We start from the raw sequence: 27,338 nt of genomic DNA, 5'->3' as shown, positions 1-27,338 counted from the left end.
AATGTTTATGTTAAGTAAAAAGTCGAAGAACAAAATAATTTAATGATTTGAGATTTATTCACTAAAGCACAATATTACACGAATGCTAATATTGTATTTCCCTTGGAATAAGTTTCCCCCAGGTTGGGAAATGCTGCTTTGGACGGACCGTCTGTTCCTGACCCTGAAAGAATCTTTGGTTGAGAAATGTTCAGATTCATCAGTGTTTCTAGAGTTGTGATTACAACTAACTGAACTTCATTTAAATGTTTTGAATGAGTGTAGTCAGAAACCAACTGGTGTATTGAACATAAATACCCTACTGAGATTCAAAAAAAAAACTTTATCGTTGAAATAACTAGCGTGACTCGGCACGCTCTGCGCGCCTCACTATACCGTTTCAGAGGGACAGGCAAATTTGACCATTAGGTGTCTTTTGGGTCTTCAGAGTCTTCAGTGTCTTCAGGGGCTTTTGGGTCTTAAGGGTTGTTTGGTTCCTCTGGTCTTTAAGGGTCTTTGTGGGGTCTTCAGGGTGTTTTGGGTCTTCGGGGTGTTTTGGGTCTTCGGGGTGTTTTGGGTGTTCGGGGTGTTTTGGGTCTTCGGGGTGTTTTGGGTGTTCGGGGTGTTTTGGGTGTTCGGGGTGTTTTGGGTGTTCGGGGTGTTTTGGGTGTTCGGGGTGTTTTGGGTGTTCGGGGTGTTTTGGGTGTTCGGGGTGTTTTGGGTCTTCGGGGTGTTTTGGGTGTTCGGGGTGTTTTGGTCTTCGGGGTGTTTTGGGTCTTCGGGGTGTTTTGGGTCTTCGGGGTGTTTTGGGTCTTCGGGGTGTTTTGGGTCTTCGGGGTGTTTTGGGTCTTCGGGGTGTTTTGGGTCTTCGGGGTGTTTTGGGTCTTCGGGGTGTTTTGGGTCTTCGGGGTGTTTTGGGTCTTCGGGGTGTTTTGGGTCTTCGGGGTGTTTTGGGTCTTCGGGGTGTTTTGGGTCTTCGGGGTGTTTTGGGTCTTCGGGGTGTTTTGGGTCTTCGGGGTGTTTTGGGTCTTCGGGTGTTTTGGGTCTTCGGGGTGTTTTGGGTCTTCGGGGTGTTTTGGGTCTTCGGGGTGTTTTGGGTCTTCGGGGTGTTTTGGGTCTTCGGGGTGTTTTGGGTCTTCGGGGTGTTTTGGGTCTTCGGGGTGTTTTGGGTCTTCGGGGTGTTTTGGGTCTTCGGGGTGTTTTGGGTCTTCGGGGTGTTTTGGGTCTTCGGGGTGTTTTGGGTCTTCGGGGTGTTTTGGGTCTTCGGGGTGTTTTGGGTCTTCGGGGTGTTTTGGGTCTTCGGGGTGTTTTGGGTCTTCGGGGTGTTTTGGGTCTTCGGGGTGTTTTGGGTCTTCGGGGTGTTTTGGGTCTTCGGGGTGTTTTGGGTCTTCGGGGTGTTTTGGGTCTTCGGGGTGTTTTGGGTCTTCGGGGTGTTTTGGGTCTTCGGGGTGTTTTGGGTCTTCGGGGTGTTTTGGGTCTTCGGGGTGTTTTGGGTCTTCGGGGTGTTTTGGGTCTTCGGGGTGTTTTGGGTCTTCGGGGTGTTTTGGGTCTTCGGGGTGTTTTGGGTCTTCGGGGTGTTTTGGGTCTTCGGGTGTTTTGGGTCTTCGGGGTGTTTTGGGTCTTCGGGGTGTTTTGGGTCTTCGGGGTGTTTTGGGTCTTCGGGGTGTTTTGGGTCTTCGGGGTGTTTTGGGTCTTCGGGGTGTTTTGGGTCTTCGGGGTGTTTTGGGTCTTCGGGGTGTTTTGGGTCTTCGGGGTGTTTTGGGTCTTCGGGGTGTTTTGGGTCTTCGGGGTGTTTTGGGTCTTCGGGGTGTTTTGGGTCTTCGGGGTGTTTTGGGTCTTCGGGGTGTTTTGGGTCTTCGGGGTGTTTTGGGTCTTCGGGGTGTTTTGGGTCTTCGGGGTGTTTTGGGTCTTCGGGGTGTTTTGGGTCTTCGGGGTGTTTTGGGTCTTCGGGGTGTTTGGGTCTTCGGGGTGTTTTGGGTCTTCGGGGTGTTTTGGGTCTTCGGGTGTTTTGGGTCTTCGGGGTGTTTTGGGTCTTCGGGGTGTTTTGGGTCTTCGGGGTGTTTTGGGTCTTCGGGGTGTTTTGGGTCTTCGGGGTGTTTTGGGTCTTCGGGGTGTTTTGGGTCTTCGGCGTGTTTTGGGTCTTCGGGGTGTTTTGGGTCTTCGGGGTGTTTTGGGTCTTCGGGGTGTTTTGCGTCTTCGGGGTGTTTTGGGTCTTCGGGGTGTTTTGGGTCTTCGGGGTGTTTTGCGTCTTCGGGGTGTTTTGCGTCTTCGGGGTGTTTTGGGTCTTCGGGGTGTTTTGGGTCTTCGGGGTGTTTTGGGTCTTCGGGGTGTTTTGGGTCTTCGGGGTGTTTTGGGTCTTCGGGGTGTTTTGGGTCTTCGGGGTGTTTTGGGTCTTCGGGGTGTTTTGGGTCTTCGGGGTGTTTTGGGTCTTCGGGGTGTTTTGGGTCTTCGGGGTGTTTTGGGTCTTCGGGGTGTTTTGGGTCTTCGGGGTGTTTTGGGTCTTCGGGGTGTTTTGGGTCTTCGGGGTGTTTTGGGTCTTCGGGGTGTTTTGGGTCTTCGGGGTGTTTTGGGTCTTCGGGGTGTTTTGGGTCTTCGGGGTGTTTTGGGTCTTCGGGGTGTTTTGGGTCTTCGGGGTGTTTTGGGTCTTCGGGGTGTTTTGGGTCTTCGGGGTGTTTTGGGTCTTCGGGGTGTTTTGGGTCTTCGGGGTGTTTTGGGTCTTCGGGGTGTTTTGGGTCTTCGGGGTGTTTTGGGTCTTCGGGGTGTTTTGGGTCTTCGGGGTGTTTTGGGTCTTCGGGGTGTTTTGGGTCTTCGGGGTGTTTTGGGTCTTCGGGGTGTTTTGGGTCTTCGGGGTGTTTTGGGTCTTCGGGGTGTTTTGGGTCTTCGGGGTGTTTTGGGTCTTCGGGGTGTTTTGGGTCTTCGGGGTGTTTTGGGTCTTCGGGGTGTTTTGGGTCTTCGGGGTGTTTTGGGTCTTCGGGGTGTTTTGGGTCTTCGGGGTGTTTTGGGTCTTCGGGGTGTTTTGGGTCTTCGGGGTGTTTTGGGTCTTCGGGGTGTTTTGGGTCTTCGGGGTGTTTTGGGTCTTCGGGGTGTTTTGGGTCTTCGGGGTGTTTTGGGTCTTCGGGGTGTTTTGGGTCTTCGGGGTGTTTTGGGTCTTCGGGGTGTTTTGGGTCTTCGGGGTGTTTTGGGTCTTCGGGGTGTTTTGGGTCTTCGGGGTGTTTTGGGTCTTCGGGGTGTTTTGGGTCTTCGGGGTGTTTTGGGTCTTCGGGGTGTTTTGGGTCTTCGGGGTGTTTTGGGTCTTCGGGGCGTTTTGGGTCTTCGGGGCGTTTTGGGTCTTCGGGGCGTTTTGGGTCTTCGGGGCGTTTTGGGTCTTCGGGGCGTTTTGGGTCTTCGGGGCGTTTTGGGTCTTCGGGGCGTTTTGGGTCTTCGGGGCGTTTTGGGTCTTCGGGGCGTTTTGGGTCTTCGGGGTGTTTTGGGTCTTCGGGGTGTTTTGGGTCTTCGGGGTGTTTTGGGTCTTCGGGGTGTTTTGGGTCTTCGGGGTGTTTTGGGTCTTCGGGGTGTTTTGGGTCTTCGGGGTGTTTTGGGTCTTCGGGGTGTTTTGGGTCTTCGGGGTGTTTTGGGTCTTCGGGGTGTTTTGGGTCTTCGGGGTGTTTTGGGTCTTCGGGGCGTTTTGGGTCTTCGGGGCGTTTTGGGTCTTCGGGGCGTTTTGGGTCTTCGGGGCGTTTTGGGTCTTCGGGGCGTTTTGGGTCTTCGGGGCGTTTTGGGTCTTCGGGGCGTTTTGGGTCTTCGGGGCGTTTTGGGTCTTCGGGGCGTTTTGGGTCTTCGGGGCGTTTTGGGTCTTCGGGGCGTTTTGGGTCTTCGGGGCGTTTTGCGTCTTCGGGGCGTTTTGCGTCTTCGGGGCGTTTTGGGTCTTCGGGGCGTTTTGCGTCTTCGGGGCGTTTTGGGTCTTCGGGGCGTTTTGGGTCTTCGGGGCGTTTTGGGTCTTCGGGGCGTTTTGGGTCTTCGGGGCGTTTTGGGTCTTCGGGGCGTTTTGGGTCTTCGGGGCGTTTTGGGTCTTCGGGGCGTTTTGGGTCTTCGGGGCGTTTTGGGTCTTCGGGGCGTTTTGGGTCTTCGGGGCGTTTTGGGTCTTCGGGGTGTTTTGGGTCTTCGGGGTCTTTTGGGTCTTCGGGGTGTTTTGGGTCTTCGGGGTGTTTTGGGTCTTCGGGGTGTTTTGGGTCTTCGGGGTGTTTTGGGTCTTCGGGGTGTTTTGGGTCTTCGGGGTGTTTTGCGTCTTCGGGGTGTTTTGCGTCTTCGGGGTGTTTTGGGTCTTCGGGGTGTTTTGGGTCTTCGGGGTGTTTTGGGTCTTCGGGGTGTTTTGGGTCTTCGGGGTGTTTTGGGTCTTCGGGGTGTTTTGCGTCTTCGGGGTGTTTTGGGTCTTCGGGGTGTTTTGCGTCTTCGGGGTGTTTTGCGTCTTCGGGGTGTTTTGCGTCTTCGGGGTGTTTTGGGTCTTCGGGGTGTTTTGGGTCTTCGGGGTGTTTTGGGTCTTCGGGGTGTTTTGGGTCTTCGGGGTGTTTTGGGTCTTCGGGGTGTTTTGCGTCTTCGGGGTGTTTTGGGTCTTCGGGGTGTTTTGGGTCTTCGGGGTGTTTTGGGTCTTCGGGGTGTTTTGGGTCTTCGGGGTGTTTTGGGTCTTCGGGGTGTTTTGGGTCTTCGGGGTGTTTTGGGTCTTCGGGGTGTTTTGGGTCTTCGGGGTGTTTGTTTTGGGTCTTCGGGGTGTTTTGGGTCTTCGGGGTGTTTTGGGTCTTCGGGGTGTTTTGGGTCTTCGGGGTGTTTTGGGTCTTCGGGGTGTTTTGGGTCTTCGGGGTGTTTTGGGTCTTCGGGGTGTTTTGGGTCTTCGGGGTGTTTTGGGTCTTCGGGGTGTTTTGCGTCTTCGGGGTGTTTTGCGTCTTCGGGGTGTTTTGGGTCTTCGGGGTGTTTTGGGTCTTCGGGGTGTTTTGGGTCTTCGGGGTGTTTTGGGTCTTCGGGGTGTTTTGGGTCTTCGGGGTGTTTTGCGTCTTCGGGGTGTTTTGGGTCTTCGGGGTGTTTTGCGTCTTCGGGGTGTTTTGCGTCTTCGGGGTGTTTTGCGTCTTCGGGGTGTTTTGGGTCTTCGGGGTGTTTTGGGTCTTCGGGGTGTTTTGGGTCTTCGGGGTGTTTTGGGTCTTCGGGGTGTTTTGGGTCTTCGGGGTGTTTTGCGTCTTCGGGGTGTTTTGCGTCTTCGGGGTGTTTTGCGTCTTCGGGGTGTTTTGCGTCTTCGGGGTGTTTTGGGTCTTCGGGGTGTTTTGGGTCTTCGGGGTGTTTTGGGTCTTCGGGGTGTTTTGGGTCTTCGGGGTGTTTTGCGTCTTCGGGGTGTTTTGCGTCTTCGGGGTGTTTTGGGTCTTCGGGGTGTTTTGGGTCTTCGGGGTGTTTTGGGTCTTCGGGGTGTTTTGGGTCTTCGGGGTGTTTTGGGTCTTCGGGGTGTTTTGGGTCTTCGGGGTGTTTTGGGTCTTCGGGGTGTTTTGCGTCTTCGGGGTGTTTTGCGTCTTCGGGGTGTTTTGGGTCTTCGGGGTGTTTTGGGTCTTCGGGGTGTTTTGGGTCTTCGGGGTGTTTTGGGTCTTCGGGGTGTTTTGGGTCTTCGGGGTGTTTTGGGTCTTCGGGGTGTTTTGGGTCTTCGGGGTGTTTTGCGTCTTCGGGGTGTTTTGCGTCTTCGGGGTGTTTTGGGTCTTCGGGGTGTTTTGGGTCTTCGGGGTGTTTTGGGTCTTCGGGGTGTTTTGCGTCTTCGGGGTGTTTTGGGTCTTCGGGGTGTTTTGGGTCTTCGGGGTGTTTTGGGTCTTCGGGGTGTTTTGGGGTGTTTTGGGTCTTCGGGGTGTTTTGGGTCTTCGGGGTGTTTTGGGTCTTCGGGGTGTTTTGCGTCTTCGGGGTGTTTTGCGTCTTCGGGGTGTTTTGGGTCTTCGGGGTGTTTTGGGTTTTCGGGGTGTTTCGGGGTGTTTTGGGTCTTCGGGGTGTTTTGGGTCTTCGGGGTGTTTTGCGTCTTCGGGGTGTTTTGCGTCTTCGGGGTGTTTTGGGTCTTCGGGGTGTTTTGGGTTTTCGGGGTGTTTCGGGGTGTTTTGGGTCTTCGGGGTGTTTTGGGTCTTCGGGGTGCTTTGGGTCTTCGGGGTGTTTTGGGTCTTCGGGGTGTTTTGGGTCTTCGGGGTGTTTTGGGTCTTCGGGGTGTTTTGGGTCTTCGGGGTGTTTTGGGTCTTCGGGGTGTTTTGGGTCTTCGGGGTGTTTTGCGTCTTCGGGGTGTTTTGCGTCTTCGGGGTGTTTTGGGTCTTCGGGGTGTTTTGGGTCTTCGGGGTGTTTTGGGTCTTCGGGGTGTTTTGGGTCTTCGGGGTGTTTTGGGTCTTCGGGGTGTTTTGGGTCTTCGGGGTGTTTTGCGTCTTCGGGGTGTTTTGCGTCTTCGGGGTGTTTTGGGTCTTCGGGGTGTTTTGGGTCTTCGGGGTGTTTTGGGTCTTCGGGGTGTTTTGCGTCTTCGGGGTGTTTTGCGTCTTCGGGGTGTTTTGGGTCTTCGGGGTGTTTTGGGTCTTCGGGGTGTTTTGGGTCTTCGGGGTGTTTTGGGGTGTTTTGGGTCTTCGGGGTGTTTTGGGTCTTCGGGGTGTTTTGGGTCTTCGGGGTGTTTTGCGTCTTCGGGGTGTTTTGCGTCTTCGGGGTGTTTTGGGTCTTCGGGGTGTTTTGGGTTTTCGGGGTGTTTCGGGGTTTTTTGGGTCTTCGGGGTGTTTTGGGTCTTCGGGGTGCTTTGGGTCTTCACAGGTCTTGGTGGTCGTCAAAGGTCTGAGGGGTCTCAGCAGTCTAAACCTAATTAAGAGGGTGTTCATTTTCTTTGAAGGAGAAGAAGACTTTTTGGTCGCATATAAACATACATGCAAACCTACATACCGATATAATGACATAATGACATAACCATATACTATTACACGTTTGCTCGATTATAATAACATCGTGTGAATTTCCTTTTTCTTCTTCACATAATTTATTGTACTTTCTTCCTTGTGCTCCTCACAGATGGGTGTGCGAGTGCCAGCTGGTGTAATGACCGACCCGCGCTGGGGACAGGGTGAACCCGTGCCACTCCCTCGCGTTCAAATGGACTCTTTTGAAGAGCACAGGACCAGCCCTGACCCACAGGGTTTACCACCTCGCCAATGGAGTCCAGAAATGGCTGCCCCAAAGCCACGCCTTCCACGCAGCAATAGCCGTGAGATGCTCGCAGAGCTCCCACCGTCAGTCAAGCAGTCTGAGGTACCTAGACTACCTGCCCAGGTATTTTACTACTCCAAACTACTTGCTTTTTTGTATAATGACAAACTAGTCTCGCTGGTGAAGTCCAGTGTTGATCTTTGTTGGCAGACAGGTAGCACAATTAATGAAATAAACAACATTTTGATTGAGGTATACTAAACCTTGGAGAAACTGAAGTTTCGGACATTAACTCTTCCTTGGAGCAAAAAAGGAGCTTTGGAACACCCCAATTTACCTCTTGTACTCCTATGGGGCATAGGCGTCCTGAAAAAAAAAAAAACACCTGAAATGTCAGCTTTCCTTGCTTCCCATGGAGGTTAGCATACCTCAATCAATGTTTTGTTGATTTCATCCATTGTACTTATTATTTTGCTCACAGTTAAATCCACTTTGAGAACATTGTATTTTAAATACTTGACGTCATTTAAAACTGCAATCTGGTCAACAATGTTAAAATATTCAGATAACATCATACGATTCCCTCAGAAAGTATTCACACCCCTTGACTTTCTCACATTTTGTTGTGTTACAGCGTGAATTAAAAATCGATTAAATTAAAAAAAAAATGTCACTAATCTACACAAAATACACGACAATTACTGTAATGTCTTTGTTACAAAGGTGCGGACACACAGAGGATCAAGCACCATATTTATTCCAGGCAGCGGCAACACAGCCCTCACTCGGCCCCACCCACAGCGGCCTCACTCGTCCGTACACGGCACTACACTCCCCCCCCGCCCCCCTTAGGTCACATAGTCTTTCAAATATGCTGGTTGCACAATGCGTCTAGAAGAAACACGCGGGTATTGAGCCGTGGACACGACCTCGACCGGCGACTGTGAGGCATTGGAAACAGATGACGGCTCCCCACCAGACACCAAATTAGGCTCAACCTAAACCAGAGGAACATCCACACTATGAACATCCTCCGACTCCACAGATGTATGGGCAGCTGGCCGAAATTCGGTCACGGGCACCTCAATGGATGAGGACGCATCGCACAGCAGAACAGAATTGGTTGTGTGTGAAAGACCGGAACTGCTAGCCAACAATTGATTCACATGACGTTTCCAGATAAGCCCAGCCAAAGTACGAACAAGGTAGTTAGCCGGACAGAAAACTTGGACCACAACAACCGGCACCCAATTCTGTCGGTGTACATAGTCCCGTGCCAAAACTGGCTGGTCCACCGTGAATGAACGAACATTGGTCGCCATAACAACTTCAGGTGCACCAGGTCCAAGCAAATCCAGGCGCAACCGCAACTGTCGGCCATATATGCGGAATGCAGGCATTTCCTGTGTAGTAGAATGCACTGCATTACGATAGGCATGCAAAATCACATCAACCCTACTCTGCACAGATCGAACCGCTTGGCCTCTACGCAATGCATGTTTCAACGCTTTGTAAAATGACTCAGCCTGGCCATTTGCAGCAGGGTGGTAAGGTGCCGGCATCAGGTGTTTGATACCATTAGCACGCATGACCACAGCAAACACCTCAGATACAAACTGGGAACCATTATCTGAAACTAAAATCTCCGGAACCCCCTTGTTCACAAAAATACTCCCAGATGCTCCACCGTGTTTTCTGCCGAGGTGGACTGCATTATAGCTCCTTCTGGCTACTTTGAGTAAGCGCCGATCACCACCAGAAACATGCGGCACATGACTGGCCCTGCAACATTTACATGAACGCGCTGCCACGTTCTATCAGCAGGTGGACATAACAACCACACACGTGAGGGATTATCAGCATCAGTTTCACACGTATCAAATGTTTTTACTGTCCGCACGATGTCTGCATCAAGCCCGGGCCACCACAACAAACTCCAGGCTAAACTTTGTTTTGACCATACCCAAATGACCCTCACGCAACTCATTGAGACAGCGCTGACATAAAGCAGCAGGAATGACCACCCCTCATGCCCCACATGACACAACCTTGAGCTAAAGACAGCTTGACTGCACTTGACACATATGGAGCATATTCTGACGTCGAGGGAAACTCGTGCCAAGAATCTGACAAAACAACCAGATTCAATCTGTTCCAACAAGAACACCTCGGTCTCATCTGCAGGTTTGGCACCGACCTTTGTAGACGGCAATCGAGACGGGCGGTCCCAGTTAGCGTGCCGTTCGGAAGCACGACATTTGATTTCATAGTTGTACGCACTGAGGACAAGACACCATCTCTGTATCCGAGCAGCGGCAGTGACTGGAATGCCTTTCTGAGGATTAAACAAGAACTGAAGCAGCTGATGATCAGTTTGTAGGGGAAAATGCCGACCTATCAAGTACTGACAAAATTTCAACGCCCCATACCAAACTCAGCGCTCCACGCTCAATCTGAGCATAGTTCCGCTCTGCGCCTGTCAGAGCACGTGACGCAAAACACACCGGACGCTCAGCACCATCACTCATTACCTGAGACCAGATGGGACCGATGCCGTACGACGACCTGTCACACGCCAGAATGAGAGGACGTGAAGGTTTGTAATGTGCGAGTACCGTGTTTGCAGTAAGGCGAGCTTTGACTTGTTCGAGAATGCTGCTTGTTCCGTCGAACTCCACCTCCAACGAACATCTCGACGCAGCATGCGAGTCAGCAGAGCAAGCTCAGTGTTTAGGTTGCTGACATACCTCTGGTAATACTGAGCAAGCTCAATGAAGGAATGAAGCTGAACTTTATCCCTTGGGCTGGGTATGTCGGCTGTCGCATCAACTTTCTGAAGGGTTTTGACAGCCCCTCTGGGGTGATGACATGCTCCAGGTACTCCACTCACTTCTGAAAGAATAAGCATTTGTCCTTGGTCAAGCGAAGGCCATGAGCAGCTAATTTAGACATCGCCTTGTCAATATTCTCAAGATGTTGTTCGGCCGTGGCGCCCACAATGAAGATGTCGTCAAAGTAGCATTGTGCAGGTAAGTCGGTGCAAAGATGATCCATCACCTTCTGCCACATTACCAGATCTGAAGCGATCCCTAAACAAAGACTGGTATACTGGTACATACCCTGACACGTATTGACGGTAATGTGACAGTCCTCCGTCGCGATCTCGAGATGAAGGTACTTCTTGAAGTACCGACTCCCTGACGACTTTGAATATATCTCGTAAATGGGTGGCAGTGGATACTGCTCCACACAGAGGTTGGGGTTAACAGTCGCTTTAAAATCACCACGCAGGTGAATACCTCCAAAGCCGCTTAAGCACTGTGAGCACAGGCGTCGCCCACTCCGAGTGTTCCACCGGTTCAATGACTCCAATCTTTTCCAATCGATCGAGCTCCACTTTGACCCGATCACGAAGGGCATATGGCACCGGTCGAGGCTTACAGAATCGCGGACTGACACCCTCCTTCAGGTGCAGGTGATCTTGAGCACCTTTGAGCTTCCCAAGTTCAGGCCCGAATAAAACCTGGTGTTTTTCCAAGATCCCCTCCAAGCACGAAGGAGACGGAAATGACGTATGCACACTGTAAATGTTTGCCCAATCCAGACGAATGGTGTGCAACCAATCACTACCAAGTAGAAATGGTCCAGATCCATCAACCACATGCAGGGGCAACACCGCTTGCTTGTTCCGATAATGAACCAACACATCCATCAAGCCTAATGGCTTTATCACCTCCTCCTCCCCGCCCCCTGTGTAAGTACGAAGGGTAGTGTGTGTCCAAGCCAACCCCGGACAACCAAACTGATGCCGGATCCGTTTACTCACAGGATTGACTGATGCCCCAGTATCCACTGTGAAGTTGACTGGCCTGCCATTCACACTGACAGCCACCACAAAGGGGTGATTCGCAGCTGACGTCATCAGAAAAACCCCCTGTTGATCAAACTCACTGCCAGCCCTGACCACATCAACTGATGACGGTGCCCGGCCCCGACAGACCCCCTCCACACATGGCCCGTCTTACCACACCGGTAACGTACCGCTTTCCGAAATGGACAGCTCCCACAAGAATGTGAACCACCACATCCCTGACAAGGCTGCTGTGGTAGTTGTCCCTGTAACGCACTGCTTGCATAGACCCGGGAAGAAATAGAAGGAGAAGAAGAACCATGATCTGCCGACCCAGTTGGAGAATTGCAAGCACATGACCCTCCAGCAGCTATGGCATTAACCGCAGAGTCCTCCCCAACAATAGCGCGAACGTCATTTCTAGCCTGTTCCACAACAGCCGCAGTTTCAACCGCTTTAGCAAATGTAATCTCTTCAAATGTTATTCGTAAAATTGACGCGCCCATCTTCTCAACCCCGCGATAAAACGATCCTTCAATCTTTGTGATCATTCATAGTCACCAAAACGACAACCCCCCGCCAGATGCTTGAGCCTGGCCACGAAATCAGCTACCCTCTCATCGAGAAACCGAACCAGGTTGTGAAACTCATACCGCGATAACTGTGGTGACTTACCTGGTTTATTGTCGGCGTGCAACATCTTCACTATGGACTCGTAGGTAACAGCATCATCCGATGTCCTCACCTTGGAAATCCAATCACACAGCAAATGGAAAACCTCTGCCTAGATGTACGATAGAAGAATCGCTTTCTGCTTCCCCACCTCGACAATGTCGTTAGCGATGAAAGAAAAGCTGAGCTGCTGTGCAAAAAGTTCAAAGTTGTCCCCAGCATACCTCTCCATGCGACGTAGCCATGGTCCGAAAAAAATCCTCGTCGCCAATTGTAATGTCTTTGTTACAAAGGTGCGGCGGACACGCAGAGAGGATCAAGCACCATCTTTATTCCAGGCAGTGGCAACACAGGCCTCACTCTGCCTTGCCCACAGTGTCTTCACTCGGCCGTACATGACACTACAATGACATTGAAAACGTGTTTTTTGAAATTTTTACAAATTTATTAAAAATGAAATGCAGAATTATTTACCGAAGTATTCAGCCCCCTAAGTCAATACTTTGTAGAAGTGTCTTTGGCAGTGATTACAGCTTCAAATCTTCTTGGGTATGGTGGTATCAGCTTTGCACATCTAGATTTGGGAGGTTTCTCCCATTCTTTCTTGCAGATTTGCTCAAGCTCTCAAGTTGGATTGAGAGTATTAGTGAACAGCATTCTTCAAGTTTTCCCACAGATTCTCAATGGGATTCAAGTCTGGGCTTTGGCTGGGCCACTAGAGGACTTTCACGTTCTTGTTCTGAAGCCATTCCAGTGTTGCTTTGGCTGTATGCTTGTGGTAATTGTCCTGTTGGAACATAAATCTTCACCACAGTCTAAGGTCTTTTGCACTCTGAAGCAGGTTCTCCTCAAGGATTTGCCTGTATTTGGCCCCATTCATTGTTCCCTCTATCCTTGCAAGTCTCCCAGTCCCTGCTGCTGAAAAGCATCCCCAGAGCATGAGGTTGCTTTTCAGTGGATGATGCCACTTCTATCCTTAATGATAGGGAGGGTGTTAGATGGTTGATGAGCTGTGCTCGTTTTCCACTAGATGTAGCGCTTTGCATTCAGGTTAAAGAGTTCATTTTTCGTCTCGTCAGACCACAGAATCATTTGCTGCGTGCTCTGAGTCTTTCACTTGCGTTTTTGCAAACTCCAGGCGTGCTGTCATGTGCCTTTTTCTCAAGAGTGACTTATGTCTGGCTGCTCTCCCATAAAGCCTAGATTTGTGAAGTGCTGCAGAGACTGTTGTCCTTTCAGCAGGCTCTCCCATTTCAGCCAAGGAATTTGGTAGTTCTGTCAAAGTGCTCATTGAGTTCTTGATCACCTCCCTGACCAGTGACCAAGGTCCTTCTTGTCCGGTTGCTCAATTTGGTCGGACGACCAGCTCTAGGAAGAGTCTGGGTAGTTCCATATTCTTTCCATTTCGTAATGATGGAGCTCACTCACTGTGCTCTCGGGGACTTTCAACACTCTAGAAATTGTTTTATTCCCTTCCCCAGATCTATTCCTCCTCACAATTCTATCTCGGCATTCCTTGGACTTCATGGTAGAGTTTCTGTTTTGACATGCACCATCAACTGTGGGACCTTATATAGAAAAGTGTTTCTTTCTAAATCATGTCCAAAAAATTGAATTGGCTACTCCATTCAAGATGTAGAGACATCTCAAGGATGATTGAAGGAAATTGGATACACCGGAGCTCACTTTGGAGCGTCGTAGCAAAGGGGATGAATACCTATTGACTCGAGACATTTCAGCTTTTCATTTTTAATCAGTTTGTAAAACATTGTAAAAAAATATAAAAATAATTCTACTTTGACATGATGCATTCCATTGTTGGCTGTATGCTTGGGGTCATTATCCTGTTGGAACAGGTCATGTGTAGATCGGTGACAAAAAAAAATCTCAAATATATCCATTTAAAATTTAGGCTGTAACACAACAAAATCTGAAAACAGTCAATGGGGTGTGAATATTTTTGGAAGTTACTGCATATCCTGCTTCAGATGGAATTGACTTTGCTCGAAAAAGAAAATACGTAAATAAATATATATATATATTAATAAAAAAGGTATCTAACATTATAATCCTTTTCTAAATTATTTTTTCTAATACCATTCTCCTGAAATTTTAATTGCTCAGGTTCTTGCGTTTTGAGTTGCAAGTATTACTTCGTGGTTCAATATTGGGAGCAGCAAGGGTTGTGTTTGAATGAATGAAGTGAGTGCATGAATGAACAACTGGAAAATTAATGGGAATGCAGGTTTTCTTCTTAGAAATCCGATATAGCATCATCTTGTTTCAAAATGGAAGTCTTCTGTTTGCACATTCCATTCCCAGTTGTTCTCGTCTCACCTATGGATTTCCACCTGGAGTGACCTTTTGTGTTTGCACACTTTCTCATTTATCACAAGTTTGTCAGCATTAACTTTTGTGGCTAGGGTTTATTATCATACAAATATAATTTGAAAATTGTAGCTTTCCCCAACTTGCTGTTTTCCATGAAATGTTTCATTGAGTGTGGTGTGTATTGCTGAGAAATGGGCTCGAAGGTGTTTTAGGAGAGAGAGTAATGAAGGTGAAGTGCACTCTTCCCATATTTTGCAGATTAAAGCTGGGTCGAGACTATAGGCACGATGGTCAACTTTTGGCATTATTGCATCATTTTGAAGCACGCGTGTAATTGTCCATCGGTGTGACAATGGTAGCTCGATGCCACCTGTCCTTCCTGACGTCTTGCTACAGTAGATATAGAAGGCAGTACGTTGTGCTTTTTCAACTAATGAGAAGCTTATGTTGAATCGGTTCATAATAACAGGGTCTTATGAGACTGTGTACTATGCATGAGACTATGTAACTATGCATGGTTAGGTCGGTCACACAGCATTCACACATCATGTGATGAGCACATTGCAGCTTAGTAAAGCGTTTTGTGATTTGCCAGCATTCTGTGAGGGAGGTTTCCCAGCGGCTCTTCCAGTCGGGCACTGTCAGCAAAACGACCAAAACGGATCAGAAGGTTAGAAAAGCAATCGACTACAATGCTTTTGAAAATGGTGGTTTTGTTGATTACCACATTGTGCACAACAGTGCCCCACACCTCTGAGAGGGAGGCTGCTGCAGCGTCCATCTTTGAAGATATGCTGGAAAAATAACATTTTTCAGCTACCTCAAACATGCCTTTCAATGAAGGAAACTCGCTTTTACTCTCTCTGTTCTTGAGGATCGGTTTTTGAAGACGAGTTTACTCTGTTCTCCCTGGAGGAGGTACAGTTCCTGGAGCTCCTAGGCCTCACAATCTGCCACAACCTGTCTTCGGTGATCTACATCTCCAAACTCACCTCTAAGGATGGCCGATACCTTGGTATTCTCCACAAAGCCAAGTCAATTCGAGCCGTAGAGCTAATTATAGTGTACATGGCTTTCGTTGGAAGTGCCCTAAAGTATGTGTCCCACTCCGTCCGGGCTGGTGTAGCTGCTTCCCATCTTGCCTGCCTGGAGGCAATCAAGTCCAAGGCTCTGTCTCTGTGTTACCACCATCTCTCGCTAGGACGCCGAGTCTCAAGAGGTCTGCTTCTTGCCCACCGCAGGCAGGAGGTGGACTTCCTTTCCCATCACCCAATTCCTCCCACCACCTTTCTTCTACCTTCTCCCACCCCCCTCAAGTCGCACATGTTTTCTTTTCAAGACCCCCACACCTCGTTACCCACCCAAAGTATATTCTGAATTTGTTCCTCCATCCCTTCATCCCTTTTATCATCTCATTCGTGTATCTGACTCCCTACATCTGTTGACTTGTTCTCCTCCCTCCAGTCTTTCAAGAGTGCTGCCCATCGTCACCTCATGATTTCTCTCATTGCCACTCCTGCTCTTTTGCACTCTCACTTACCCTCTCCTGTCCCTTTCCTCTGTCACTCATCCATCCACTCATGTCTGATGTCTTTGTCTCCCTGTTCTCCTTTGATCCCCTGTCAATCTGTGAAGCCTTCAGGCCTGTGTTGTTTAACCCCTCCATGAGCATACATGTCTATATAGACCAGAAAATGAACTGGGACATTCCAGAATATATTGGAGAGGTGGTTTAGCTAACGAAGATGGTTTGGTAATGTCACAGCAATTATTGCTGCCCAAGCGTTTTTTTTTTTTTTTTGGAGTAGGCAGTGCCCCCATCTTTCGTATTGAATGCCCCCATCTTTCTGCTGCTAAAGATGCTGATGTATCAAGTTGGCCTTCCTGCTCCTAGTCTCACGTCTTTATATAATTTTAATTGAAAGACAAAAAGTAAGGTGGGGAATAAATATTGAGGAATGGATCATAGATGTTCGTTTGTTGGATTAGGATTTTAAAATTCGTGTTTAGAAAAAGCTGTTCATGTTGATTAGGATTTCTAAATCTGAGATTTTCGCAAAGCCTCGTCTACCTTGGCAAACTGCACTGTATCCAACAATTGCAGCTGGAAACAGTTTGAAAGTGGAAAGCCCTTTTTTTTTTAATGGCGTAGCCCATAAGGCAAAGCCGTCTAGAACAGTGTTTGTCCATCCGTATGTCCCCTCAAACGTATACCAATCAGAGCTGAGGATCTGGTCACATGACAGGGTGATGTGATTACGTCTGATGTGATTACGGCGGCTGACTCCGCACACCACCATTTTAATTCCAATTTCGTTCAGGCTGAACATATCGTCGAACCTGTCATATATAACAATCGCCATGCTCTACCTTTATGTTTTTCATTCAGTGTGAAACGCAAACAAACCGATTGTTAAAATGACCATCAAATATCGAAAGCATTGGCGTTACGGGTGTTTCAACAATACGGTACGTATAGGCCTTAGGCTTCATGCCTCACCTTTGGACCGCTTCGGACAAATTAGGCCCAAGTTTCTTAATACAGTAGTGTATTGTTTCAGCCGTATCGTTTTCGTAATAATAATAATAATAATAATAGAAAGTTTATGGATTGAAGCGGTGTATGGTTCATGAATCTATGATAAGCGGTGTAACCGCAGAAGTAAGGAATTAGCCTCGGTTTTTAAAATAGTAATATCATTTTCGTAGTAATGATAACGTAACGTTAATATTATAATAAATGTAATCGTAACACTAATCCCTTCATAGTGACTGCAAAGTTACTAGAGGTTAAAATATATCTTCTTTATATTAAAGTAGCGGCAGTTTTGTGTCGTCCTATGTCATTACGTCTATCTTCAACTAAAGTATAAAACAAGCCCGGCTACGCCGCTGTTAGACTTTTGATTTTGTTCCTTTTATGACTGGAATAAAGGTCCTGGTGATCCGTTACTATATATACTACTCATTGAGTTAGCAGAAACCTCATACATGTGCATTATTTAATCGTGGGAATCAACAACGCTTCTGTTTTGCTGCTTGGCCTTTACCTACACCACCGAAGGTGGACGGAGGTTATGTTTTCACCCTTCTGTGTCTGACTGTTTGTCTGTCTGTCTGTGAACAGGATATCTCGAAGAGTTGTGGACGGACTCAGACGAAATTTGGTCGAGAGATTGGGTGTATGACACGTACGAATTGTTTAGATTTTGGTGAAGATCTGAATCCAGATCTGAGAATTTAAGTGATTCTTCACCATTGAGAGATGGGGCCAAAAATGATATTTAACCTGATATTTCAAAACTTTGTGGGTGAGTTATGACAAAACTTGGTGGATGAATTGGGTAGGTGACAACAAAAAGCCAATTCGATTTTGGTTCAGATCCGGATCCAGATCGAGCTTATCAGTAGGATACAAAATTTATACTGTGCAGTTTGGCAGAGGTATGCGCTCTACCGAGTGCTTTTCTAGTTCTTTATGCAAGCGTGTGAACCTGTGTGTGTATTTGATTGGTAGTTTTGTAGCATGTCAGGTCTACAAATTTTCTTACCTTGATTCTGATTTTTACCTCATCCATTGCCACTAAATTCTCACAGGATCGCCATGCCAGTCAGCATTCCCCGGATCATGGGTACTCTCGAGAAATGTCGTTTGCTACTCATTCCAGCAGGGTCACCACAGATGCGTCACCACGTAATGCTTATGAAAACCAGGAGGACCCCCGGCGCCCATCGAACCTGACCCGTGAATATGCACTTCAAGGCCAACCGTCTGAAAGAACTGGGCCAGATTACAGACTTGGATACAATGACAAACCTGGTGAGAGCTACAGGGAGATTTCAGCTCGAGCCTACCCGGAGGCACAAAGCCAAATGTATAATGACCGAGGTCTGCCAACGTATGAGGAACGAAACGTCCGTGTTTATGGTGAAACTTCCCCCAATAGCTCTAGAGATCGGCCTCCACAGTATGGTGACCATCTACCACAAAATTATGTGGAGAGGCCTCGTCAGGCATACTCTGATCGTTCACAGAACTACAGCGAACGGGCACTTAAAAATGCAGCCTCACTGCCTCAAGTATATGATGACCAGTTTATACCAGAGAGGAATGACCGAAAGTTTTCAGATGGTGAACACGAGTCCTGGAAGCCCAGGCAGTACGACCATTATCAGGCTGAGCAGCCTTCAGGATTGCAACGCTTGGATGGCTCTTACAACTATCAACGGAGGCCTAGTCCTGAAGTTCCACCCCACAGTTCATACAATGCACCATTGCGAAGCTGTGAGGTCGATGTTAAAATACCACCTGGACCCATACAACCTCCTGCAAATGTCTCAACTGGTGTACGCATGACCGAGCCACAGTGTCACATTCCCAAAGCTCAGGTGTCACAATGGCCATTAAAACAGCACACAAGCAGCGCATCTGGTGATGATTCCGACAGCGAACACGTCATCCCCAAATCAGTAATTGGCAGGGTGAAGATGTTTGAGGCACAGCGGCCCAAGGTGAGTTATTTCTTCTTCTTTATGTGGGCTGTTAGCTGATTCGTTGAATTGGTTGTTCTTGAAGTGCGTGGTGGTGTGAGCATGTTGCCATTTACTTGTGTTTGTACAGTTTCTGCTCCCATAGACTGTTTTGTTGATGTAATTTATTTCCAACAGATAGCTTTCTTTGCCTTTTTTCTTATTGTCGTTTTCAAAATCAGGGTGAGGTTCCCATCAGTCAAGTTGGTGTCATCGACTTGCAACCAGCATCTGTTAAAGAACCGCAAGTGCAGGCCTCCAGGTGTGGCACCAAGTTGATGATCTTTCTATATTACTTTTAAGGGTGACTTTGAGATTTTATGTTTTTCATTTGTTGAACTATGTATAACAAGCTTTTTATTTGGCGTTTCAGACTTTGTTCCTTTTCAGATTCCATGCAATGTGTATTGATAAACACATTACCTGAAGTGCTGTTATTGTGAGGATGTATTTCTGCAGTAAACCAGATTCAGTGTCGTTATAAAGAGCTAAACTAAAACTTGAAACGTCAACCTCACCTCGCTTTCCCACAGCATTAAACAATATGTGTGGTGTAATGGGTTAGATCATCCACTCTGAGTCTGGGAGGTCGGGGGTACGAACCCGGGTCGAGTCCTACCAAAGACTAAAAATGGTATGAGCAGCTTCCTTGCTTGATGCTCAGCATTTTAAAATGATGGAGCATGGGCAAACAACCATAGGTTGGCAACCATTGTTCAGGTTTATGTTTACCCTGTTTTTGGATGGGCCTAATGGTCGTCTCCTGTGTCAACGTTCCTTGTGAGGGAACTCCTATTTTATATTATTTTTATTTTAGATGTGGGGTGATGATCCGAACATGTAGTGGTTCGTTTTGTTTTATCTGGATGTTGTTGTTTTTTTTTTGGTTTTTTTTAGTTCTGCCTTTTTTTCTGATCACTGAGTTTTGCAATCGCCATTGGCGATGAGTTTATTGCTCATGTGGGTGGTTGGTGAGGATTTTCATCCCTAACCCTAACTGAACTGGGTGATTTTGAGCTTTCCCTGACTGATCTGGTTGGATGAAATTTAAAATTTGCACATGCATCGATCATCACGCAATGAACATGATGGTAAAACATGTTGATCTGTCTAATTAGTGCCTAATTCTATTGTTCTATAATTATTCAGTATATCTGAGACAACATGCTGAAACACTCAGCAGAAATTACAGGCCAATTAATTTACACCACCAGTGTCCCAAACTATGTAACCCTTTACCCAGGGGGCAAACCCCCCATTTTTGGTGAAAACAGACACAGTCTGCTATAAAAGGTTCTTGAATATGGTTGGATTCCTTAGACCCCCAGCAACAACTTCCAGGTGGACAACCTTTCCAACAGGCTACTGTAACTGTGCAATTCAAGATGGCGTCCAAGATGGTCGCCATATTTTTAAATCTCCATATTGTCAATTGTTATCTTATTTTCATGTGTAATACTTTGTTTCTCTGGTTTTGAAGGTCAGGGAATCTATTTATGATGGTTTCAGAGTGATATGATGTGTTTTATACCATGTACTAAGCCTAATATTTATTACATGTTAATATATTATTTTAAGGCGACCATGACAGAAAATCTACAAGAACAATACACAGTAGTTTACTGTTGTTGTAAGAACAATAATGGTACAGAAAGGTACTAGTTACCAAGAACAGATTACATGAGAAATGAACTACTGCATGTGCTTCACAGTTTGGAATGCAAGCCAAATGGCTGAGGCAAATATTTGTAAAATTCATGTCAGTGATACACGCCACAATGTTGCATCCTATGAACAGGTCTACCACTCAATATAATGCTGCAATACAAGTGTCCATGTGAACAGCTGATGGTATACAGTGAATTGTCACTGTTTGAGTCACTGCTGTCACTACTGTCACTGCTGTCACTGCTGTCACTGCTGTCACTGCTGTCAAATGCTGCAATGTATTTCACTCGGCTGCACTTGGTGGCTGATCCCTGGCAACGACATACAATGTAACAGGCCACGTTCTTCCTGGCACAGGAACAGTTCCTGTTGCAGCCTTTGGTGCATCCACATGCAACAGCCTTTGGTAATTGTCTGTGGCCAGGCTGATTGAGTTGACGGGACTGGAACTAGTTTCCCATCCTCCAGAGCCCAACCATAATCCACAAATGGGGGAAGCTGAGGCTTGGCCACATGTGCAGTCTTATCTATAATAGTTGCAAGAGCTGCACGCTGTAGATGTAGAAGGAATGTATGTTCTGTTGGTGGGAGTAGTTTCAGCATGGTTGACCTGTTGATCAGGAATTTATAGGCTCTAAGCTTTCCAAGATCGCAGTCCTCAAAGTCATCAGATCTGTTAGTGTACACAGCAATGACAAGTTTGCGTGCCTGGTTGATGAGGTCTGATGTGATCTGGTTGCGGTTCTGACGTTGCTCACCAAAGTGTTCGAGCTCAGTTATGTCTGTGGTATAGCTACGGTTCAACCAGGTCTTTTTGCCAGTGAAGAATGGGTAGCTGGTCGTATCCCTTCCACTCAGGCTGTGGATGAAGGGAAGTGCACGACATTTCGAACGTCCTAGTGACCTAGCCATTTGGTGTATGGGCAGATATGTCTCTGCAGCAGTTCTTACCCACAGTTCAGGAAGATATTCCAGAATGCTGGCAGCATAGTAGATACAAATGATGATTATATCTGTGTCATTGCCATGAATGACCACCCTATCAACACCTTCATTCTGGACACTATTAATAGCATGAAGCATTACTCTGGTATCAGCCTCCTGCTGTGTAGACTCCAAGGCAGTGATGTCGGTGGCTGACCCCTCAGTGACCAGCATGCTCTTGGTTTCTTCATTGAAGCCTTCACCTACGTAAAGGCGAGTTGAGCCCAGTGCTGGATTTAGCTGTTCACTCTTGCTCCATGTCTCACACAAGAAACTCAGAAGGGCTGCTTTGTTAGCTGACACAGAGAAGAATTCCTGTGGGTCAGGGGCTTTGTACTGCTCACTGACCTCAAACACCTTTGCTTGCCTGGATTGGCCATACCTGTGTTGCTGTTCAGCTGATTTGAGGCTTTGTTCACTGTATCGGTCGCAGCAGAAATGTATGATCTCTGTGCCAGCAGGCACATCTTTCAGCAGCTGCTCCTTGTAGCGATTAGCAATGTTTCCAAATGTCTCATTTTTCTTGAAGGACCAATGGCGTATGGCATGCATTGCATCAACCACTACTGTCGTCTTCCAGTCTCCTTGTGGCAGAATATCAGCACTGGTCACTTGAGTCTCCTCCTTCAGTGTTTTCACTAGACTAGCCTTTGTACCTGCCGCCCTCATGGTTCCATCTTCATTGAATAAAGATGGGGGTACTTTACTGCACTCGTGTTTGCCAATAAAGTTGACGACATCGACGTCTCCACCACTGGCATTGATCTGTGTTATGCGAAGAAGGGCAGTGACTTCATCACTCTTGCCTGTTGCACTCTTCCCTGTCGACTTTTTTGGCTTTGCATTTTGGGTGTGGAATGTTTTCAGTTTCACAATGGTTGTTTTCTTCTGATAACCAGATGTGGAACTGGACAGTGCTTTCAGACCAAGTTCCTTCACACCTGTGAGATGTTCCTGCACTGCAGCATCTGCATGCTGCCCTGTTGATATGTTCACCAGAGCTGTCATTGTTGCTGAGAAAGGATTGGTCCCAATGGCTGCTATCACTTTTTGGACCATATCTGCATCCCTTGCCACTCGGGTTGGACCAGACTCATGATGTGGGTTTGAAGTTGTGAGATGCAGCATTGACTTCAGTTCAGCAGAGATCGCAGCCGTGACAGGTTTGGTGTGGACCCATTTGGTCCGGGCAGCCTCATTGAGTGTTATTCCATCCAGCCCACTCTGTTCCTTGGCATCTGCATTGTAGGTCTGCTCGAGGAGCATGTCAGGAGATACAGCATTGTGGATGCCAGTAGTTCTCCTTCCAACAAATGCTCCTTGCATCAGTGCCGTGTGAACTTCAGGAGCAGTGATGGGCAGCTTCTTCATCTCTGACAAATACAGAGGCAGAGACTGTTGACCATACTTGAAGTGGCCTGCTGCAGTGAGATAGGGGAGCATCCTTGCTGACTCACACAGGTGGCCCATCCAGTTGCCTTCTCGTTGATGGTAGATGAATCGGTGCAGAATGTCAACCATATCCAGGAAATTGGACCAGAATATAGCTGTGGGATAGTGGTCTAGGGATTTGGGATAGTGGCACACTACACAATGGCCACACCACTACAGATCACACAGTTTTGGACATTTCTGCCCACATGATTTTTATGAGACAAATGGCATAAAACACATCATATCACTCTGAAACCATCATAAATATACACAAAGAATTAAGTTAAGCACCCCTACACAAAGAATTAAGTTAAGCACCCCCTAATCCTGTCCTGAACCTGAACCCCCTCGAGCACGTTTGGGACATGTTGGGATGACAAATTGCGAAGATGGTCCCTCTAATAGCCAATCTGGATGAATTGGAACGTGCATTACATCGGGAATGGAACAACCTGCCACAGCAACGCATACGACGGCTTACAGGGTCTATGAGACGTAGGGTTGAGTCAGTGATCCGATCACGTGGGTCCTACACACGTTATTGACGCAAAGATCGCTAGAGGTCTTCTCAGAACAATGACTGTACGTTAGAAAACATAAACGTCATCCACACTGTCCGTGATGGACCTATAGCTCCATACTTAAATTGAGGTGAAAATATGCCTAAAATTCCCAAAAAATTTCACCTTAAATTATTCAGAATAAAATATTGAAAACGGCATGATTGTTATGTTTTTATGTGACCATAATATCACTTCTCCAGAAAATATAGCAATATCATGGGTATATTACACTGTTTTGACGACAACAAACTTGTAATGTGTGAGGTTGTAAAAAAACGGGGGGGGTGCTTAACTTAATTCTTTGTGTATAGATTCCCTGACCTTGAAAACCAGAGAAACAAACAATTACACATGAAAATAAGATAACAATTGACAATATGGAGATTTAAAAATATGGTGACCATCTTGGACGCCATCTTGAATTGCGCAGTTACAGTAGCCTGTTGGAAAGGTTGTCCACCTGGAAGTTGTTGCTGGGGGTCTAAGGAATCCAACCATATAAAACAACCTTTAATAGCAGACAGTGTCTGGTTGACCACTCTTGCCACCAGACTACTTATTATGCAGTTTTTTTAGGACATGTGACTCCTAATGGTCATGTGACACCTGAACGGTAAGTCCGATTTGGAAGTAAGTGGTATCAAAATGTATGCAATTGCTGAGACAAAAGTCATGAGGAGAATTTGAAATACCCAGCGATTGTGATATTATTGGAACACCAAGGGGAGAAAGGGCACTGATTTTTCATTGCTTTTCCTCTTTTTTGCCAAAAAGTATCAAGATTTTTCTTCTTGTTGTTTTGAAATATTTACATAGTTTGTTTTAAAAGTCCCGAGGTCAACCATGCTGTGTGCACACTGCAGGACATTGGAGGCGTTACGGCCTGCTAACCGTTATGAGCAAGAGGAGGAACCCAGGCCTGAGCCTTACCGGCAGCAGCAGTCATACTACCCTCGATCTGAGCAGGATCGAGGAGTGATGCCATCAACTGGGCCTCCCTCAGGTCGCCTGGATCAGTTAGCTGACTCGGCTCATGGCTTGACGTCAAACCAACTTTATAGCAGGTGAGTTGTGGTCTACTTTTCTGGTTGCATATAAAAGGATGGAGGGGTTTGGGTGAGGAAGGTTATCTTTAGTGCTTGGCTTTGTGTTTGATGCTTATTTTGTTCCTGATGAGGATGCACTGCATGTCTATCATGTAAGTTCTAATTTTGGGGGGAGGGGGTGGGGAGGGGGTTGACAACTAAAAACATTGGATGAAATAAACAAAGGTGGGACGTTTTGAGCAATCTTGCATATTTGGTGAGATAGTTTGCTGCTGGTGCAGCATTTCTGCCACAAATTGCAACCTTAAGGGTGCATACTGGCAGAATTATGATTGGAGGCTTCTTTCTTGTCTCGTACGTCCATGAGAGAGACGGGCTTGGACTGTGTGACCAAATCCCTCATTGCATCATTAATGGTTTGACGGTCCGCAGGTATTTAATCCATGATTATTCTGAGAAGCACTGATGGGGAATGGAGTATTTATCGGTCAAAGTAGAATAATAAACCACAGCTAAAGTTGATGGCAGACTTTTTCAAATTCTGGACAACAATTTTTTACTGCGTAGCTCGTGGGGAAAAGCCATCCAGAACAGTGTTTGTCTATCCGTATGTATGTATGTATGTATGTATGTATGTATGTATGTATGTATGTCCTTCACAAACGTACACAAATCAGAGCTGAGTATCTGGTCACAGGTCAGGCATGATGTGATGTGATGTGATGTGATTATGTCTGTGATGTCATTACAGTGTACGACGGCTGACTCCACACGCCACCATTTTGATTTATATGCTGTTCAGGCTGAACATATTGTTGAACCTGTCATATATCACAATCTGCATGCTCTACCTTTACGTTTTTCATTCAGTGTGAAACACAAACAAACAGATTGTTAAATTGACCATCAAATATTGAAAGCATAGGCACTACGGGTCTTCCAACGACACAGTACGTATAGGCCTTAGGCTTCATGCCCCCAGGCCGCTTCGGGCAAATTAGCCCAGGTATCTTAATACAGTAGTATCGTTTTCATCATAGTGATAATATTAATAATAATGACACAGTAAATATAATGGTAACACTGCAATCACTTTGTTGTGACTGCAAAGTGACTGGATTGAAGCGGTGTATGTTTCATTGATGACTCGATGAGAAGCGCTGTACTAATCGCGGGAGTAAGGAATTAGCCTCGGTGTATTAATACAGTAGCATCGTCTTCATTATAATAATGTTAATAACGTTGATTATAATAATAATATAGTAAATATGAGCGTAACTCTGCAATCATTTTGTCGTGACTGCAAAGTTGCTCTATTTTTTAAATTTTTTGTATACAGCGTCGAGGCTCCTGTAAGAGGTAACACATTAAACATGAAAACTTGCATGGACACATAACGCATACAATACAGGGAGCGGGAGACAAGAGGGGGAGGGGGAGGAAAGCATACAAGTACAACAACAGTAGAGAACAGGGACATTAGTATATCTGTGGAAGGGAGACGGTGTGGGGGTGGGGGGTGGGGTACATGGTATAAAACAAATGAAGTTGGGGATTGAAAGAGGTGGATTTGGGGTGTATTAACGGGGATAGAAAAGATCCAGGTTTTGAATGGGGGACGCGGTAAGAGGTGTTGGTGAACAGCTGTTTTAAAAACTTGGAGGGAGGAGTTGGATTGAAGAGAGTGTGGGAGTTTGTTCCATAGGCAGGAAAAAAGAGGAATGAAAGAGTGAAGGTGAACAGAGTCTTGATTTTGGCAGTTTTACCAGAAGAGGGTTGCTGGCAGATCTTGTGTGTCCTGCAGGAATATTTGGGGGGGTGCAGAGCACAGACAGAGCTGGGGGAGCTAGGCCGGAGAGGAGTTGGTAGAAGACAGAAAGACCACCAACCGAGAGAGAAAAAGGGCCTCAGAATCAGCTTCATCACAGGAGATTCCAATGATTCTAAAAGCTTTGGTTTCTACAGCGTGAAGCCGAGCTAGGTATGAAGCAGGTGCACCAGCCCAAAGGAAAGAACAGTATTCCATCAAGCTGCGGATGAAAGCTTTGTACAGACTTGGCATTTAATATGGAATATTTTTTTTGTGGGGGTGAACTTACTTTTCAAGATGTCTTAGAACCAAAAGTTCATTGGAATTATGTTGAAATTATTCTAGATTTTGTTAATGTGACCTTTAAAAGAAATAAAAACCACATTTGACATTTCGAAACAAATAAATTGATCCTTGAAAGTGATGTAAACTGATATCGAACTCAATTCATGGACAGTACTGTGTTAAACTTCTGTACGTTTTCCAGAAGTATCTCTTTATTTTGCACATTAGCCCAAATTTTTTTTCACAAAAACAAAAGTTAAATTACGACTGGGATTACGGACAGTAAAATTACAGTTCAGTACTTCGTGTAACCCCCACGAGCATTCAGGAGAGCACGTACACGTTGAGGTATGCTGTTCACGAGATTTGCCAAGGTTTGGACAGGAATCGCTTGCCATGCAGTGACAATAGCCTGCTGCAATTCACGCACAGAGGTCGGCTGCTGGTCCAAGTGGTCGATTTGACGCGTTAATTCTGCCCACAAGTTCTCTATCGGATTCATATCCGGGGACATGGCAGGCCACTCCATATGCTCTACACCACGGTCAGCAAGAAAGTGTTGGATCATGCGAGCACGATGAGGCCGTGCATTGTCATCTTGGAAGACAAAGTTTCCTCGAAAGGCTGCATGAGCAAATGGAAGCAATGTTTCTTCCAGAATGACCCTGTACTTGAACTGGTTCAGGTTTCCATTCAGAACAACCAGGTCAGTTTTTCCCCCTGCATGAAAAGCAGCCCAAATGGTCACCCCACCACCTCCAGCTTGGACTCTTGGCACTATACAATCTTTGTTGTAGGCTTCATGCACTTCTCTGCACACTCGGACATGGCCATCTTGACGATAGACCAGAAATCTAGACTCGTCACTGAAGATCACGTGATTCCAGTGTCCTGGCTGCCATTGACGGTGCTCTCTGGCCCACTGCAATCGGCGCTGGTGGTGTTGTCTGATCAGGCATGGCTTTCTCAGGGGATGCCTGGCACGATAGCCTGCTTGAACCAGTCGTTGGTTGACTAGCCTTCTG

General features: G+C 47.0%; 1 protein-coding gene across 4 annotated transcripts in view; it reads left to right on the top strand.

Annotated features, from left to right (window-relative positions):
- The window catches only part of LOC137422167 (tight junction protein 1), a 200,503-nt gene that overhangs the window by 130,818 nt on the left and 42,347 nt on the right, over window positions 1-27,338 (top strand). For 2 of the 4 annotated variants that reach the window (XM_078772222.1, XM_078772221.1), the window contains exons 22-25: window positions 7,006-7,263; window positions 17,591-18,505; window positions 18,706-18,785; window positions 24,036-24,236. In XM_078772222.1, coding sequence (XP_078628348.1) covers window positions 7,006-7,263; window positions 17,591-18,505; window positions 18,706-18,785; window positions 24,036-24,236 — 1,454 coding nt within the window. The remainder of the gene's footprint in view (window positions 1-7,005; window positions 7,264-17,590; window positions 18,506-18,705; window positions 18,786-24,035; window positions 24,237-27,338) is intronic. The other 2 variants (XM_078772224.1, XM_078772223.1) reach the window with 1 other exon arrangement.

This window comes from Myxine glutinosa, chromosome 2, assembly GCF_964187855.1.
Source record: "Myxine glutinosa chromosome 2, kmMyxGlut1.1, whole genome shotgun sequence".
NCBI lineage: Eukaryota > Metazoa > Chordata > Myxini > Myxiniformes > Myxinidae > Myxine > Myxine glutinosa.
Note: the sequence above shows the minus strand (reverse complement) of the source record. Positions and strands in the feature narration are given on the sequence as shown.